General features: G+C 43.7%; 2 protein-coding genes across 6 annotated transcripts in view; one reads left to right on the forward strand and one right to left on the reverse strand.

Moving 5' to 3' along the window:
• Window positions 1-1,437: 1,437 nt before the first annotated feature.
• Window positions 1,438-10,068, reverse strand: TAF8 (TATA-box binding protein associated factor 8; the record flags this gene model as incomplete). 5 transcript variants are annotated; one of them, XM_081865425.1, is made up of 8 exons in its annotated part: window positions 1,438-4,168; window positions 4,826-4,959; window positions 5,445-5,592; window positions 5,873-5,997; window positions 7,117-7,179; window positions 7,757-7,855; window positions 8,816-8,972; window positions 10,000-10,068. In XM_081865425.1, the coding sequence occupies 8 exons, from the start codon at window positions 10,066-10,068 to the stop codon at window positions 4,025-4,027; spliced, it is 939 nt and encodes a 312-aa protein (XP_081721551.1). In that variant the 3' UTR covers window positions 1,438-4,024. The 5 variants fall into 5 exon arrangements, with proteins under 5 accessions (XP_081721551.1, XP_081721550.1, XP_081721549.1 ...); XM_081865424.1 differs by having other exon boundaries at window positions 4,817-4,959; XM_081865423.1 differs by having other exon boundaries at window positions 4,817-4,959; window positions 8,816-8,975.
• A 2,492-nt stretch (window positions 10,069-12,560) lies between these two features.
• Window positions 12,561-18,975, forward strand: part of CCND3 (cyclin D3) — a 77,752-nt gene continuing 71,337 nt past the window's right edge. The window contains exon 1 of the mRNA XM_081865432.1: window positions 12,561-12,868. Within this exon, the coding sequence (XP_081721558.1) occupies window positions 12,803-12,868 (66 nt within the window). The 5' untranslated portion in view covers window positions 12,561-12,802. The remainder of the gene's footprint in view (window positions 12,869-18,975) is intronic.

Below are 18,975 nucleotides of genomic sequence, written 5' to 3' on the forward strand. Positions count from 1 at the left end.
TGAGGATATTTGGCTTTAAATTTGCTATTGCATTGTTTTGCTGTTTTGTTGTTCGACACTTTGGGCTCCTTTGGCAGAAAGGTAAGACAGAACTTTAAATAAAGAATGATGGTGGTGATTATGAAAATGCCAGGGGAGTCCATTTTCTTTCTGCTTCTCAAAATCAAGTGTTACATTGACTATTGAGATATGAGGGGAAACAACAAAATGGTTACATAAACGCAGGCTTATCAGCCTTGAAGCTACTGGTACTCTCTATCTTAGTTGGTCAAGGTCCCAAGGTCTCAAAGTCATTAACCTGCACCTAGAAGTCAACAGCTCCAATAGAAATGGGTGAAGTGAGCTCCACCTTCTCAAACCCTGGGATCACACCTCCTGCTACCAAGAGGTGCACCTGCATACAGGTGCATGCAGACAAATGCGATTACATTATTTCTATGGCACCATTTCATTTTGGGCTTACAAGCAAAATCTGCCATCGCTCCTTCTTTCATCTTTAGTTAAGTCAGTCATGACTAGCAACATATTTCAATAGGTCTACTAAACACTATGGTTTATGTTGAACACAAGCTATTGATTCATAAAAATAAATTCCACTACTTTCAGTGTCAGTAATTTGGGACAACCTAAAACCAGTCACATTTAATTTTTTTGCAAGAATTAATCTGTTTAGAGTTTAATCTTTAATTGCCTCTATTTGAAGCAAAATATTAGCTAGATAAGCCAACATTCTTTGATTTTGCATTAGACACCCACTTTGTATTGTCATTGTTAAGACAAATTCTGGAGCTTGTTATTCTGCAACTCAACTAAGAATCTCTTTCCTACTGGACCATTTCATAGGCTTTAACCTGTTATGTCCTCTCCCTACTCTTTGAAGGAGATGCTACTTTTAAATGCTACACTGATGCTTTCGGGGGGCGGGGGGGAGCAGGACAGAATGTGAAAAAGTACTGACATCAGTCGAGGGCTCAAATTTAGATGCTGCTACACAGGAAAAGTTTAAAAGCTAGTCGTGCGTTCCTCAATGTTATGGAGAGGTAGCAGATGTCTATGAGATTCAAGGAGAATGGACAATCAGTTCCCATGCAAGACCAGTCATATAAAACAAAGACTCAGTTTGACTTATGCAGGCACCATTTTATTATGAACTGAAAAAATAAACTATTTTCACTATTTGTGTATATTTGGCTAACATTTTAAATCGCCCAAAAACCTAACCAGTGACCAAAAATATATAAATGTATAAATATACAACTGTCTTTATTTACATTTGTACATACAAGTATATCAGCAGAATTGACAGTGAAAGAGTTTTTTGGCAAATGAAAATGGATAACAACAGTTTTTCCCCAAGATTGCCATGGACAGCATAATTTGATATGTGAAAGACTTGCCTTTCCTTTTTTTTTTAATGGCAGGGGAAAGCAATGCAGCTTATCTTCTAGAACCTGTGGTCCTCAATGTTTCTGGACTACAACACTCATCATTCCTCACCATAAGGCTGATGGAAGTTGGGGGTCCAATATCTGGAGCACCAGAGTTTGTTCATCCCATCAATAGAAAGATTCACAGCACCAACAGACAGCAAATGTTACACTTGCCAAAATCTGTGAATCCATTTAGGCTCACAGGCTACACTGAAGGAAAGGGAATGAGATATCAATAAAAGCTGCTTGGATATTATGGAATGAAGGCTATAGCAAAAATGACTGTTTAATAAGTGCAAGCTCTTGGAATATTTTGAAAAGAAACTCTGCTAAGTTTATTGCCCTTCCACACCAACCAGTTCTTTAATGCTGGAGCCTTCCTTTCACTGACTCTGCACCTACAGAGTCATGGAGAGCCCTCCGCATACTGCTGGGATTCCAACTCCCATCAGCCCCAGCCATCATGGCCAGTGGTCAGAGATGGTGAACACTCTAGTCCAACAACTAAAAGGACCTAGAGGAAAATAGCTGATCATTTGGGGCAACTCTACACATTTAAAGGGCACCATGACTTTCTAATGTCTCTTAATGAGCTAGAAGAGCTTTGAATTATCTGGCAAATCAGCAGAGGAATTTTGTTACCAGCTTACTTAACCGGGTAGATGAAGATATAGTGCTATTAAACTACTATTTTCCACAGGTATGAGCAATGCAGAGCAGATGTATACAGAGATTTAGAGGGCAGCTGCTGTAATTTGCACTTGCACTAGAGAGGTGCTGCAAACAAAGCATAACAGGGTATTAACTGAGCTCCGAGTATTTCCAAATGGGCCCATTGTGAAGCTACAAAGCTACAGCACAATTCTGTTTTTACATGGCATAATTTGCAGTTCGTGTTCAACTTCACATTTTGGAAGCCCTTCTTATTAGTGTTGCTGTGGTTAAAGTGGATTGATACTAATTTGAATTGTTACTCACCAAACAGAATAGTAAAGTTATCACCAGAGACCAACTAGCACAACCAACTAGCACAAGCCAATTAAGACTATCTTCCAAACAACTGCTATAGCTAACCAGGAGTGCCTCCAAACAACTGTTTCAAATCATGTTTTGGAGGTTAGTGCTAACCACAGTCTACCTGACTGAGACGTCATGTTAAACTATGGTTAGAGGAAACAAAGAAATAGAGGCACCTGAGGGGTTAAGACTGAGAGTAAGAGCTGCAGCATATTCTCAACTCTCCAAACCATAGCCTGGACAATCAGGATGTGACATCTGAACCAGGTTTCTTTAGGCAATCTCACTGTTCTTTATTTCCTTCCAGAAGCGGATGATGTAAAACTAAATTCCCAAAGGGTAATCAGAAACTTTGAAGAAGAAAAAGCAAGGTGTGGTCTTTTTCTTTTTTCCTTCTAAATCAAGTATTTTAGGAAAGTGTACTGATAGGCATATAATACAAATAGCATGGACACTTGAAGATGGGGTCAGGGAGTGATGCAGGGAATCTACTGCTACATCCCAGGCCTTGCTGGCACATGCTGGCCAGGGTGGAAGGTGTTGGGGGAAGAGAGTAGTTTCTCGCTTCTCTCTGCTGATGGGAGACTGAAGTACAGGCAACCATGCACATTCCTAACACACCCACCCACACACCCAGCCATCAACATCAAGCAGGGTGGACAGCTTATAATTGCATTCTGGGTGGCATCTTTTTCCCTGTCTCCTATCACAGACAGAAATACAGCCTTTGTCAACGTTACTTGAAGACCAGAGGAAGGTAGAAAAACTGCTGCTGTATTGCCAAGGAGAATGTAAACCTAAGGCTCTGAGCCAATGCGCAGGCAATGATTCAAAACAAAGAGCTCTCTCATCCAGGTGAAAACAAGTTCTGCAATAAATATGCACTTATAAAAAGTGAGTTGTCTTGTGCTGTCAAGCATTGCAAATCTGCCGGGATGTTTCTCTTCTTGCTCTGTCACCATCAAATTTCTCTGCTCAGCTCTCCTGACAATTCAAACCAGAGATAAGATCAGACCAAACCCTCAGCTCCAAGCACACAGACCTTAGAAATTGTGTGGTTCTGAACAGCCTTGTCTTTTGCAAAGGCACAACAGTGAATATCCAGCTGAGGCCCTTGGCTACCCCTCATCCAAACATGCCATATTTAGCAAGGTGATGTGGCATGAATCCCAGGATAAGTAGCACATATGAAAGGCAAGCAGAGATGAGAGATGATTCTCCTTCTGAAGTTCCAGGAGACCTGGCAAAATGTGAGGAAGTATTTTGCATTTCCTGCTAATCTGTCTGCAGTCCTCAAAAAAGAGGGTACACTTGAGAATAGCAAGAGATGCTGCAGCATGCTGTTCCCTGGAAGAGACAGATAGATTTCCATGTTTCTAGGTGAGCATTTCGGACTTCACTTTAAGTTATATAACAAACTGTTGGGGAGAAAACAACCTGAACCAGAGAGACTGCTTTTCCATTTGGCCCTCAACCAGCAGCATCTTTCTGCCTTTCCTATGCCACATCTCAGCAGTTGCAAGGACCACAGGAGGTCCAAAAGCTTCCTCCTATCCCACCCATCATCTTGCCACAGATCACTTCTTCCTGCGGATTTTGGGCTTCTTCACTGGGCGAAGATAGGGATTGTCTATCAAGTTCTCATCTCCATTCCGGCTGCCAGAAAGCGAGGTGTTGTGCTGTAATACCGATGCATTCTCTTTCTCAGCTCCTGGGTCATCCTGGCAGGTAAGACAAGATGTGAACAATGTCAGGGTCTCAGCTGGCAAATCAGCACACCCAAGAACAAGCAAGGCAGAAAGCAACAAGGACATGCAGGAGACAAACCAGCGAGCGATCAACGCTGGCACACAGAAGAGTTGGGTGCCCTCTGCTGGCAGGCAACAAAAATGTGTTATGGAATTCAAAATGAATTTTCCTAAACTTTGAAGATTCAGGCGTTATCCTGAACAAGGGATCACAGCGAGGGTTCGGGGCAAGGGGATACATGCACCACCCCACTATATTTATCCCATCCATGTTCTGTTCCTACCACCGATGATGAGCAACTGAATTGGGGTGATGCATTGGCCTAATTGCTCCAGCAACAAGGACATGGCTCCTCTTCTCCCCATACCACCCCATGCAAAGCTTCATAGCCTCTATGGATGCGAACATTTGCTGAGAAGGGAGTGCATTTCACAGGAGAAGCCCACACTTGCCTTCTGCCCCAAGCATATTCTGCAGCCAGAACTATGTACATAAAATGTATTTGCCCAACAAATGCCACTTGCAACATCTCATTTGCACTTAAATGACCGTTTAATACAGTGTTTCCAGGAATCTGGAGCCAACGTCATGCTGAATCGAACCGAGTCTCTAGGCTCTACCGTGCTCACGTGCAAGGGGAGGTTCTCTGTGTCTGTCTGATCATCTTGTTCGGATGAATCCGTCTCCTCCATCTGCTGCATCTCCAATTCAGAAGGAAGCAGAGCTGTCAAGTAGGGTATTGAAAAAGGCCTGGCGGCTATCACTAGGGATAAAGAAGGAAGAAGACATGATCTCAGATACTGAGATCCATCTCTCAGGTGTCCGGCCTAAAAGGTTGGAAGTGAGAGAAAACTCAAAGAAAGCCATGGACCATTGAGATTTATTTCCTACTATGCAAGCTTTCAAGGTCAAGGAAAAAGTTATACCGTAAACCTGTCACCACCAGCAGCCTACAAGTAAAGATGTCACCATCTGTGGTAGCTATGTAGAAGTTTTTGGCAAAGTTATAACAATGTCATACTTCATATTTGTAATTTGCCTTATTGCAAATGCAGCTCATTTGAGGAGGGTTCATTTACAATATAGGACAGCCCAAAGGCCAACCTGGTGCCCGTGAGATGTTTTGGACCACAATGTCCCTGCTGGCCCTCCAAAACATCTGGAGGGGGCTAGGTGGATGAAGGCTGTGCTAGACACACAGCATCTTACTTGAAACAATGTGCCCTGCCACTGGATTGATTGTCTTACAAGGGAAGGTGCTGACATCATCCTTGAAAAGACTTTGTGTCTCTCCTGTCTTTGCCATGAAGCGTGTCAGAGCTCTTTCAACATCCCGTCTCTGAGAAGCAGCCTTTTCCCGCAGGATCTGATAATCCGACACAGGCTCCCGGTACGTCTGTAAGGCAAAGAGAGGGAGGCGACAATGACTATACACAGACTTCGAATCTGTATTGCTTAAGAGTCACTGGTGGCAATCCAGCCACTCCTGTGCAGTTAAGTTGACATCTATCCAGTAGACAACCAAATCCTCTTATTTAGGACCATTTTCAGAAATAACGGAAAAGGAACAGCTCAGTGCACTTAAAACACTGGTCATCCCCAAAGGCTGAAAGTGTCTCACAAAAACTTGTCTACCATCTCTGGTCAGTTCTTTTAAGCAAGGCAGACCTACTTACTGGTGTCTTGATGTAAGTATGAGGATCCGGAAACTCTGGGAAGTGACCAGGGATATGGGATGGGTGAGGCTTGTTCTGTCCTGCCGTCAGAGCTTTTGGAGTCACGGGCTGATTTGTTACAGGTGCTGCAATTGGAAAGAAAATTTCAGTCATGGCAGCCTCTGCCTCAGTGGTATCAGCCGAGTTTAAGAGGGAGGCGATCTCTGTTCAACTTAGCACAACCAATATAACAAAGCTATTTAGGCCAGAGCTAGGCAAACTTTTTTCTGCCTATGCCTGCACTCCTCAGGCAGGAATGGGGAACTTCAGGCCTGGAGCCCTCCAAGTTTGTACAGGAGGCTCTTGGGACTCAGTCCAGGCTATGCACACTCTCCTCAAACCACACCCCTCATTGGCTCAGCTCTGCACTCTCCTCAAGTGCTTTTGCCTGGCTGGATTGTGTCCTTGAGCTGCAAGAATGCCTCTTGCTTGCCTGGATGGAATATGGAGAGATGTGTGAAGTGTTTGTGTATGTAGAAACCTCTGGCATCTGTGTGCCTGGAATGCAGCCTACTGAACAAAGGTAAGAGTGACATCAATTGCTTCCCTCACTTTTGGTCTCTGGCCCTTAAAGCCTTAAACATTTCACTTGAAACCAAATGTGTGTGCTTATAGCACTGCAGCCAAAATTTCACTTCAGTCACTGGAACTCTGTTTCAGCATATATTTACCTACAGATATGGCGTAACTAAAAAATATTAAGACTCTGCAAAAGTATGAAGAAGCCTTAAGTTATTTTGTTCTCATTCAAGGCCCAAGTCACACGCAACACATTTATTTAGAATCAAGTTCCGCATAATTCAACAGAGCCTACTCCCCAGCTAAGTGTGCTTAAAACTGCAGCCTTAGATGTGCTTCTTAAGAAATATTTAATGAAATAATGATCATGCAATAGCTTCAGCAGCCAAGCAACATACAATTGGCAGAATACTAAATAAAGCTGAGTTTCAGTCTGTGATAAAAGCCAACAAGAACATCTTAAAGGGATCCACAGAGCCTAAATTGAAAAATAGTGAACTGCTTCTCCAACTGAATGAGTCTGCTGTAGAAACCACTCCTTTCCCTCCTGAGAATATGACATAGGAAAAAGATACTGGCCCAACGTAATTCCAAAGCAACAGAGCACATGTCCCAATTACTGGGCTAAAGTTCCTTTTATAAAGTTAAGTATGAATAAAATAAAATGCATGCAAGAGCTCACATACGGGCAGTGATCACCATCCGCTGGGACCGTTTGGCGTATGCAGGGAGTGTTTCCACATTAAAGCCTGAAACAGAAGAAAGCAAAGAAGCCTAAAACAAAAGAAAGGAAAAGTCATTCTAGCAAGCCAATCCACAATACGATCTTAACTCATCCACCACTGAAGCCCTGGCACTATGGCTACACTATGTGGGGAGGGAAGTATTAATTAATTCACCAGCATTTGCTCTCCCTTCTCTGATTCTAGAGGGATCCAAACAGAATAGCAGATACAGTAGGTTTACTTGAATATATATTCAAATAAATGAATGAGTGCCTAAAACACCGAATGGGCCGAATGGAGGTACGCCATCGACAGTAAGGAGGAAGATGAGGTGGTGGATGGATTGAACTTTCCTCTGCAGAAAGAGGTGACATGGAGCTTCAATAGCAGGAAAAGGGGTTGGGCAGGAGGACTCTGGTATCCTTCCCAAAGATTCCCAAAGGATGGCAACCCATCTTTCATGCTCAATGGATCAAGCATCCAATCAATGGTACATCCACTGTAGGAGTAATAGCTGTATCTGCTCAATGACTACACTTACACAATTCCTTCTGACCTCTCCGCAACTGCCATGCCTGTACCATGTAATCCTGACACTCACCCATTTCAACTAAGGTGACGACAATATCTGAAAGGGTCGGCTGAGTCCTCGCAGTATGTTCACAGAAAGATTTGGCACTCCTCCCAATTTCTGAAATGTCTGGCAAAGCAAAAATCACCACAGAACTGAGTCAAGATATATCATCACATGCTCACTTTAGCACTATTCTGAATTTAGGGAAGCTGAATTTCTAGAGACCATCATCCATCCATAGAATTTAGATTGCAGAGGAAGTGGGGGGAATAGAAACCTAGTATTCTACTGTGGAGTGCTCAGCATTTTTAGAAAATGAATCCTTTCCCCCCCAAAGAAAATAGTAAGGAATATATAAAACAAGAATTGGTAATGGTGTGTGTGTCATATTCTAGGTCAGGCTTCCTCAATCTCGGCCCTCCAAATGTTTTGAGACTACAATTCCCATCATCCCTGACTACTGGTCCTGCTAGCTAGGGATCATGGGAGTTGTAGGCCAAAAACATCTGGAGGGCCGAGGTTGAGGAAGCCTGTTCTAGGTTTTAAGAACAGAAGTAAGGGAGAAGGTAAAGATATTTGATGCCATTTGCTACTTGCCACCACCAAACAAACAGCAATGTGAAAAAAATACCGTACATGAAACTTGGACACCTACATGAAAGCAAAGCAACACCATGCGTTCCTATTCCAAACAGCTTATGTTTCCCAGTGGTCTGTCAGGCAAATCAAGATCACAGTTCTCCTAATTTGTTACATAATGTCAAGCAATCGCCAAAGGGCTTCAGCTGCTCAAAACAGAGTTTTGGCAGTGAAACAGATATGCAGGGTCATGCTGTCTACTTGACAGCAAGCATATCAAATGGCAGCTCCAAAACTGTTGCAGCACCACACAGAAGGTGAAAGTGCTGCCAAACATCTCCCTTTCAAGCCACTCCTGAAGAAGCAGAGCCCCCATTTTGGTCAGCTCCTCCTGCAGAAATTGCAAATGCCTGTGTCTGTTATTGTCACTGGTGGGGAGGGTTAAGACTAATGTGCCTAATACTAGCAGTGGAGGTTTCTCAGTATTACACAGTTGGGGATACTCACAGCTCTGGAGCATCTCTGTCATGGTCTCCACAGCAGCCTTCTCAGAGCTCTCAAACCCAGCCTCTGTCAGCAACGAACTAACCACCACTTGAAGGGTCCTCCTTCGAGCCAAATAGTAGTTATCTGCCGGGGTTGAAGAGTGTTTGCCACCTGATCGCTGCTAGAACCAAACCCAACCAAGGAGGATGTGATTAGTAAAGGGAGCACATAAATAAGGAGCATGCGGAAGTTGTCAACAACGCCACTTAGGGTGGAATTCAACACTGTGCTATTATAAATGTTCCATTTGCACAAGTGTATCAGCTTGCAAATGGAATGATCCTCCCTCCACTGTTCTGGGGGTTCTCCTGACTGCTTCCCAAGCCAATTTCAGGAGCACCGGGGGTAGGGTAGGTGGGGGGGAGAAAGCCCTTGCACTTCCCCTAACAGAGTTCGTTAAGTGAGTCCCACCCTCAGTTACTGCTAAACATGTCTCAAATGGGTCCTTCTCCCAAAGTCCAACATGTGCTCTCATGTCCCACTTCTGACAGTGCTCTCTCTACTTTCCAAGTTTGCAAAAATAGCAAGGAATTAGCCTCATGCTTACTCATGGGAACAGGTGTGCAAAAGCAACATCCCTGATTTCTCCAGTTAAAGAGGATCTCAAGCAGCAGCTTTCAGAATTGCCTTTCCCTTCCGCCAGCGACCCCCGCCTTGGATAGATGTGTTGCGTCAGGGGGACATAGTACTGGGCAAGCAAGGTGAAGAAATGGCATGGTTCAGTATTAGGCAGCTTCCGGAAAGGGGGAAGAAGTTAGGGGGGGACGCGTGTGTTCAGACGTGACCTCAAGATTCGTGCACAGTTCTCGTGATCTTAGAAAGCGGTGTTTTTGCGCGCATGTTTTGGGTGGCCACCTGCTTGCAACGTTATCTGGCTTTCTGCAAGCGCAGAATCGCAGAAGAGGGAATGGAAAGGCGCTGCCCCCGAAACCCAGAGCAGTCTGAAAGTGATCGGCAGCAAGCAATGGCGCCCCGCAAATCAAGAGGCGCCCGCCTCCCACTCAGAGCCTCCCCCTTCCTCGGTGTCCTGACGCCGCCCCGCGCTGTCCTGAGAGCCTGAGGCGGGCACCTGGTGACCACAGAGCGGGCCCGCAGTTGGGTCGTGCCCCCCCCCCAAAAAAAGAGCTCCGGAGCCCCAGCCTTACCGTGCCCGAGCTGCCAGAGCCGCCGGTCCCCGTGTCCGCCATCTTGGCTCCATGGGAGGATGCGCGCATGCGCCTCTACGAACAGCATGGTGGGAGTTGTAGTTCGCGGTGAGGCGGCACGGTGGCGCTCCCCTCAGGTACTACTATTGATCGAGAGGGTTAAGGGCTGGTCCAGCGAAACGTTTCTGAGACGGTGAAGCAAAAGTGATGACGGTGAAGCAAAAATAGGGATGACAACGAAGAGGGTTTTGGTTTTTTTGCCTCCATAAAAAAATTTTGGGCTTTGCCTCAGATGCCTGCAATGTTTTCCTCCTCACGTGGCCGAGTGCGGGCGCTTCAGAGGTGTCGTAAACAAAGATTTACTTAGGAGACCACTGTAAGCAGATGAAAACATTAGCAGGATTTTAATTTCACTTGTAATGTGACAAATATTATGGATAATATGGATGGATATAAAATATAGAGTACGGAATGATATGCAGTTGAAAATGTTGACAATAGGACCCATAGAGGGGATGGGGGGAAGTCTCGAGATTCAGAGAATTCTCTATACACGGGTATGTATTTCAATTTATATCTGTAAAATCAAATAAAAATGTTGTGGTTTTTTTTTAAAAAAAAGGGGGGGTTGGGAACGTATGTGGAAGGGGGCTGAGAAATCTAAAATGTGCAGCCTGGGGGTTTTTTTGTGCAACTCAGGATAACATTAGACAGCAGTGAAGTAAACCTGCTAGTGCTGAAGGAGGCTCAGAACTTCACTGTATTCTTTGCTGCAACAAACTCATGCAGCTACTCCTGTAAAAGTTATCACTCTTAATATTGTAGGCATGGTTGGGTTTAGGAGCCATGTGAACAGCACAGCAGAAGAGGTAAAGTGCACAAAAACAGTTATGAGTTGGGGGAGGAGAATGGAATAAAAAAATTCCTTCCAGTAGCACCTTAAAGACCAACTAAGTTAGTTCTAGGTATGAGCTTTTGTGTGCATGCACACTTCATCTGAAGAAGTGTGCACGCACACGAAAGCTCATACCTAGAACTAACTTAGTTGGTCTTTAAGGTGCTACTGGAAGGAATTTTTTTATTTTGTTTTGACTATGGCAGACCAACACGGCTACCTATCTGTAACGGGAGGAGAATGGAACAGAGTATCCCATGAGGGATCATGTCTGGCTTGCTGGAACTCTGATCAGGGCCGATACAGATTGCAACATTTTGTTGCAGGTCCTGCCTGCTAATGGCTATTAGCCAATATAGCTAAATGGAATGCCCAGGTTCAAAGGGTGTGTGTATATGATGAAATATCTGTTGCAAGAGGTGCTGTGAGGAGGCAAATGTCAGGAGAGGGCTACTGCTTTCATAGCATAGTTTTCCCCAAATCATCTTCTTTGCCACTGTGGGATACAAATGTACTGTGTTCACTTGCGTTTTTATAATTTTTTATTTACTGAGAGCCTGAAGCAAAAATTTTAGGAGACAATAAAGACGCAATTAATCTCTTCTGTAGTGTCTAGACTAATTTGGTTCATGAGTGATAATTTCATTGTTGGTGCCTTTTCTACACATTTTGAGGGAACTTCTATAGACACTGCTGAGCTAATTTACGAATACAGTGGTACCTCTGGTTATGTACCTAATTCGTTCCAGAGGTCCGTTCTTAACCTGAAACCAAGCAAAAGGCTCACTCACATAATTTTGACATAAGTGGCAGGGGCTACTTATATATAAATGTAAGCGGCAAGAGTTTTCTTGGCATGAATACTGGAGTGGCTTGCCGGTTCCTGCTCCAGGTGGATCACGTTTGGTCAAAACTCTCCACTATGACCTGTCCATCTTGGGTGGCCCTGCATGGCATAGCTCATAGCTTCTCCGAGTTATTCAAGCCCCTTCGCCACAGCAAGGCAGTGAGCCATGAAGGGATGGACGAGATGGTTGGACAGTGTTCTCGAAGCTACAAACATGAGTCTGACCAAACTGCGGGAGAAAGTGGAAGACAGAAGTGCCTGGTGTGCTCTGGTCCATGGGGTCACGAAGAGTCGGACACGACTAAATGACTAAACAACAACAAGCGCTAAGAACAGTCAGTCTCTCCCATAGTCCCTTAGGCTTGTACAGTTGGACGTCTCTAAACCACTTGCCAATAAGAGGATGCATGTTCAGGAGCAATGACGCAAGCAACTGTTTGAATTCTTGAGCTGATCATCCAAACTTATTCAACAAAAACAACAACGTTGTGGTGTCCATCCATCCATTTACCTCTTTTGCTGCATTGTCTCCAATATCCATTGCTCCTAAGCTGTCAGACTGCATGGGTGGCTCTCAAACCATTTGTGAGTTTCTGCAGTGGGTGTGTATAATATTTAAAACATTAGTATATAAATAGCCTCCACCTCTTGGCTAGGTCTCCCAAACACTGGGAATGTTGTAGTGTTGTTTAATTTTTCAGCATTAATTTTTCTACTTGGTCCCCCCTCCCCTTCAGCTTCATTTTCTCTTCAAAGGTGATGATGTTTTGATCAAAACTCCACTGAGCATCAAAACTTGTGTGTTTTACAGACTGTGCAACAGGAAACCCACCTCCTACAACCCCTCTCCTCTCCCCACTTCCTGTTCAAGTACAATGCATGTGACAGAGAAAAGGCGTCACCGAAATGCAGAAATGTAAACAACTGTCACAACTCAGAAAAATTAAAGGTCTTATCCTGTGTTGATTTAAAGCGCAACACCTATTCCAGCCAACACTGATTTCCTGGTAGTGATGGAAGCCAAGAGGATGACCATGAAAATATAAATTGGAACTTAGGAAATGCTGGATTACTTTTTAAATATATGTACATCTGTATCAAAAGAGTTCTTGGTTACCAGCTATGAGGTAGGAAATGATTCCATTTCTTTAAATGTAAAAAGCAAAAAAATAATAATTCATGTCCTAAGGGCTTGCTAACGTGTTGCCTTCCAGATGCTATAAACAAGTTGGGGTGGTTAAAATAAGATGTTTTATGCTGAAATCCAAAGGGATATATACAGTAATGTGGGTAATACTCAGGACCTGAAAGAGTAAATACAGATCTGACTACTGGTTGGTCTGAGATGATATGTTTTATTTTTTAAATCAACTGGCTTTTAAACATACAGCAAAATGTGACTTTTAGAATAGGCATTTCTCATGCATTTATTGGCTTTACTGTTTGTGGTGTTTTGCTTTTCCTTCCACTGGTGTTGCTTTTTTGGCTTTCGTTATTCTATTATTCCTCCAATATTGGTGCTGTTTTATATTTTGCATCTTGGGTTCCTAGAGCCACATCCTGAGTTCAAAGTGTGTGATTGCATGGGTGCATCTGTGTCAGTCACAGTGTTTACCTGCAAACTTCATAAGCAACCATTTTGAAAAGTATGGTGTCCACACCCACATATATTTTGCATGCCAACTTAGACTGTGATTTATATTTACAGGCACCATCTCAAAGGCATGGTGCATATATGTTTAAAGGGTTCTGCAATCAGTTCCTGAGTGTTGCTGATATCAAACCAGTTGGTTGGTGCCACACCAGATCAAACATAATTATGTACACATCTAACATTGTTTTTAAAGAGGGGTTACAGTTGCATTGCTTAGAGATGGATTTTGCTAAAGATTTGTGAGAAATGTTGCAATGAGGGGCAACAGTTCCATCTCTCGTCTGATGTTGTCAAACGAATTTAACAATAATAATCTGAATAACACTGTACCTCTCCTGCCCCAGGGAGATAGGTGTAATTTTCCTTTTTAATATTTGGACAGGGGTCTGGGAGAATCTTGAATCTCTAGTTCATCTGCCTATTTGCATCTTTATTTCTCCTTCCTGTTGGAATCAATTGCCTTCTCAAATAAATTATGGTGCTACACTCTCTTTCTTTTAGAAGCTTCTAAAAATTTACCCCTTAATTTTGGCCAGGCCCTCCTGTCAGTGGCCTCTGCATTCAGTAATTGGCAACAACGTCCTTGTATGTTATCATATAAAAACTGTTTGAACTATTCCTTCTGCCTCCTGTCATAGTTTTGAATTTTGATTGCTAGACTGTAAACCTTAGATCAGGCATCCCCAACCTTCGGCCCTCCAGATGTTTTCCCATCATCCCTGACAACTGGTCCTGTTAGCTAGGGATCATGGGAGTTGTAGGCCAAAACATCTGGAGGGCTGCAGGTTGGGGATGCCTGCCTTAGATGATGAATTATTTGTTTTCAGTAAAGCCAGTGTGGGGTAGTAGTTAGAGTGTTGGTCCCTGGGCTGATTAGCATTCCATCTGGGGCAGGAAGTGAGGTTGAAATCCTATCTTCACTTGTTTGGGAGTATGCCCCATTCAACTTAATAGAATTTATTTCTGGGTAGACACATATAAGGGACGCGAGTGGCGCTGTGGGTTAAACCACAGAGCCTAGGGCTTGCCGATCAGAAGAGCTCCATTTGCTCGGTCCCTGCTCCTGCCAACCTAGCAGTTCGAAAGCACGTCAAAGTACAAGTAGATAAATAGGTACCGCTCTGGTGGGAAGGTAAACGGCGTTTCCGTGTGCTGCTCTGGTTCACCAGAAGCGGCTTAGTCATGTTGGCCATATGACCCGGAAGCTGTACACCGGCTCCCTCGGCCAATAAAGCGAGATGAGCGCCGCAACCCCAGAGTCAGTCACGACTGGACCTAATGGTCAGGGGTCCCTTTACCTTTAGACACATACAGGATTGCACTGTGTGACTCATTCATTAGTAATGCCACAGCCAAGCTGAGTACTGATTAATGGAAGAAGCCACCTAGAGGAAGCTTCTAATTAAAGAACAGGACCCACGAAAAGTTTTGATAGCATGTTGCTTATCTGTATTAGACAGCCTGGCACTGCCACTATTTTAAATGGGCTGGGGCTCTCTTGGATAGATCTCCTCAGAGCAGGCCTGAAAAAAGTTGGGAGGGCAACAGAAGAGAATGCTGGAATGCAGCAGGCTGGCAACAGTGTCATCTGGATAAAAGGGAGTGAACAAAAGATGGCAGTTCCAGAATAATGGCAAGTGTGGTAGCCACCCTGTTCGCTTATCTTCTTCTTCGGCAATCACTAGTAGTCAAGTAAGATTGTCTTCCATAAACACAGTTTTAACAGTGAGTCCGTGAGTGACTGTGGAGGCCAATTCTGGATCCACACATCCTTCCACAGTAGGGACATTGGTTTCCAGGCAAGAGTTGATCACGGTGTGGAAGTTTCTCCCTTCCATCCTGAGTTTGAGTGTCTTCAAAGCCCATTTACAGATAGGTAGCCGTGTTGGTCTGTCATGGTCAAAACAAAATAAAAAAATTCCTTCCAATAGCACCTTAAAGACCAACTGAGTTAGTTCTAGGTATGAGCTTTCGTGTGCATGCACACTTCTTCAGATACACTGAAACAGAAGTCACCGGACCTTTCTATATAGTGAGAAGGTGGGGAGGGGTATTACTCAGAAGGGTGGTGGGAATGGGTGATTGGCAGATAGCTGCGATGAGCCTGTTGACGACTCTTAACGACTGCAATAGGTCTAACAGGAAAAAGCAAGGGGTGAGAAGGTGAAAAATGGCTTTGTCATGTATAATGAGATAAGAATCCAATGTCTTTATTCAAACCAGGTCTCTCCATAGTTTTAAGTTTGGTGATAAGTTGCAATTCATAAGTTGCAACTTATCACCAAACTTAAAACTATGGAGAGACCTGGTTTGAATAAAGACATTGGATTCTTATCTCATTATACATGACAAAGCCATTTTTCACCTTCTCACCCCTTGCTTTTTCCTGTTAGACCTATTGCAGTCGTTAAGAGTCGTCAACAGGCTCATCGCAGCTATCTGCCAATCACCCATTCCCACCACCCTTCTGAGTAATACCCCTCCCCACCTTCTCACTATATAGAAAGGTCCGGTGACTTCTGTTTCAGTGTATCTGAAGAAGTGTGCATGCACACGAAAGCTCATACCTAGAACTAACTCAGTTGGTCTTTAAGGTGCTATTGGAAGGAATTTTTTTATTTTGTTTCAAAGCCCATGACACCTTTGGTAAAGGCTGTTCTCCAACTGGAGCGCTCGTAGGCCAGTGTTTCCCAACTGTCAGTGTGTATACTACATTTTTTTTAGATTTGCCTTGAGACAATCTTTAAACCTCTTTTGCTGACCACCAGCATTACGCTTTCCATTTTTAAGTTCAGATTACTTATGTGCCCTCTGGGTGCCCCAAGACAGGTGTTTATATTGGGATGGGTACTGCTCATGCATATTATATTTTTGCAGCATCCATCAAAATGTCAGCCTGTATTTTTTCATTTAATCTGTATCTATCTTTTCTGTGGAAAATCCATTGAATTAAAAGAAATATTGTGCCAGTAACCCATTTGCAATATCCAGATGCCCCTGTCCGGAAGCACTGTCTTTCCCACTCTTTGAATATTTCTTTGCCACAAGGGGGCAGACTTCGACCAGTTAACAGTTCATCTGTTCTTATTTCAACTCAGAAGGAAAGCTTACTGCCACTTGCAAGTAAAAATCTGATTTAATTTTATTATATTTCTGTGCCACTTTTCATTGAAATGAATTCCAAAACATCTTACAAACAAGAAATAATAATAACATGATTGAACAGGTAGCCGTGTTGGTATCTAAAGAAGTGTGCATGCACAAGAAAACTCATACCAATAACAAAACTAAGTTGGTCTCTAAGGTGCTACTGGAAGGAATTTTTTATGATTTAACATAGTAGAACATCACACATAGAGCATAAATCCTATAGAATAATTAACAAATCATTGCAACCATTAATATGTACAATCTATAAAACACTGTAAACAAAGCATAGCTCAGTCGGTAGAGCATGAGACTCTTAATCTCAGAGTCCTGGGTTCAACCCCCATGTTGAGCAAACGATTCATGCACTGCATGGGGTTGGACTAGATCAGGGGTCTGCAACCTCTGAGACAAAAAGAGCCACTTGTACCCGTTTCCGAAGGAAAAAAAAACTGGGAGCCGCAAAACTCGTCATTATAAAAATAACTTTGTTGTCACTTTTTTTTTATTATTTCTTTGTTTGACCCCTCAGAATTACTCCTCCTCATAGAAATAAATGTTAAATTAACAAGTTACCTTTTTGTGTGTGTGTGTTCTTCACTCCCCTTCAAAACAGTGACCAGCGTACATGCCCCCTTTCAATGCAGTGACCAGCGTACATGCCCCTTACAATGTAGCAGGCGGGTGGGCGGGAAGGTGACGTCGGGACGGTGCGTGACTAACGCACGCTCCACCCCCATGCGACGTCACAGTCAGTACAGCGCCCGCCACAGTGGGGAGTGTCGGGGCGCTAGTATCCCCTCGCTAGTATCTGCCCCGGAGCCGTGGCAAAGGTGTAAAAGAGCCACATGTGGCTCCGGAGCCGCGGGTTGCCTACCCCTGGACTAGATGATCCTTGTGGTTCCTTCCAACACTATGATCACAATTAAAGCAAAAGTTACATTACATGATTAACAAATCAATGCATCATTTATAATGTATAAAACAACATTAACAAAATAGCAACCAAAAGATAAACGAAGCACTGTTAAGTTCATATACATACTCTCCTCACCCCCATGATTCCTAACCTTTCACTCTTTTCATTAAAATACACATTCTCATATGATGCCCATGGCAGCAACTCCCTTTTGATGGTTTCCTGGGCTGAAGATAGGGCAGCACAGGTGAACCAACCACCCCCTGACGGCAAGCAGTCTCTCCCCTCACAGTTTTTGTTAGACTGTGAGCTGGCAACTTATCCAAGACTACCATGCAGTCAAGCTGCATGAGAGAGCTGGTTTTTGAATCTGCACTTCCCATATCCAAGCCCAACAATCCAGCAGCCTCTGCAACCTACACAGTGGCTCTCCTTTGACTTGTGCGATTTTTAATAGCCACCTGGTGCTGATGTGTCACTTACCAGCAGAGCAAAGCAAATTTAGAGTAAATCTGCATCTGTTCTCTGAGCAGCAGAACAAAATAGGGGACCTGTACAGTTGGCACTGAAAGACCATGCAGGGGTGGGGAATCTGTGGGCAGACATTGCTGGACTCCCACCAGGCCCACGCAGAATGGTCAATGATTTGAGATGATGGGAGTTGTAATCCAAGCACATTTGTACAGCCACAGATTAGATGTCACCAGGCAACAGCATGAACATCCTACCTTTTTATGATATTCAAACCTCATAAAGCTTCCTAGGTTGACTAATTTCCTTTTTCTCAGTGACCAGACAGCACCCCACATACTGCTGTTCACACCATTCTGCATTTCTGTCTTGGGGGCAGGGGGTGAGAGTAAAGATGATGTAACCTTTTCCCCAGCCATGCTCTCTAGTGAATATGCTAAAGTCTCAGCGTCTGGACACACCTGGTTTGCAGTTTTCTCAGGACAGATGCTTTTTTTCTCCTCGGACTGTTTTCCTTATTCCTTGACTCAGCACTTCTGTGAACTTGGCTAGGACCCTTCAGCTTGTAGTAAGAGACACATTTGATCCTGCTCACCTAATGGCTTCTGAAATCTGAGACATTTTATGTGTTTCGCCACCAAACTCTCTAAGATGTGTTGGGAGTAAAAGTACACAGTCATATTCCTGGTAAATTAGAAAAACGCAGCTCAGTTTCTGAGTCACAGCCCCATGTCTAATCAAACAAGCATGTGGACCCACAGCTTTGACAGAAAGCCCCAAGCCTGGACTGCCGAGAACCACTAGAGATTTTTAGTAATTGTATCACGTCTGATGGGTGACTCAGAAGATTTGGTTGCCCTGTCTTTTCCCTCTCTCTTCTTCTGCCAAGAACTTTGGGACTTGGAGGTTACAATGAATGAAATCATCTGGTTGGGAAGAGGTTCTGGTTCTTTTATCTTCTTTTATTTGATGAGGTGGCAAAATAATGGCTGCAGGAATGTGTGAACTAGTGTTGCAGAATATATTAGGAGGGCAAAAGAGCT

The sequence above is a fragment of the Podarcis erhardii genome, assembly GCF_964252035.2.
Source record: "Podarcis erhardii genome assembly, chromosome: 6".
Classification (NCBI taxonomy): Eukaryota; Metazoa; Chordata; class Lepidosauria; order Squamata; family Lacertidae; genus Podarcis; species Podarcis erhardii.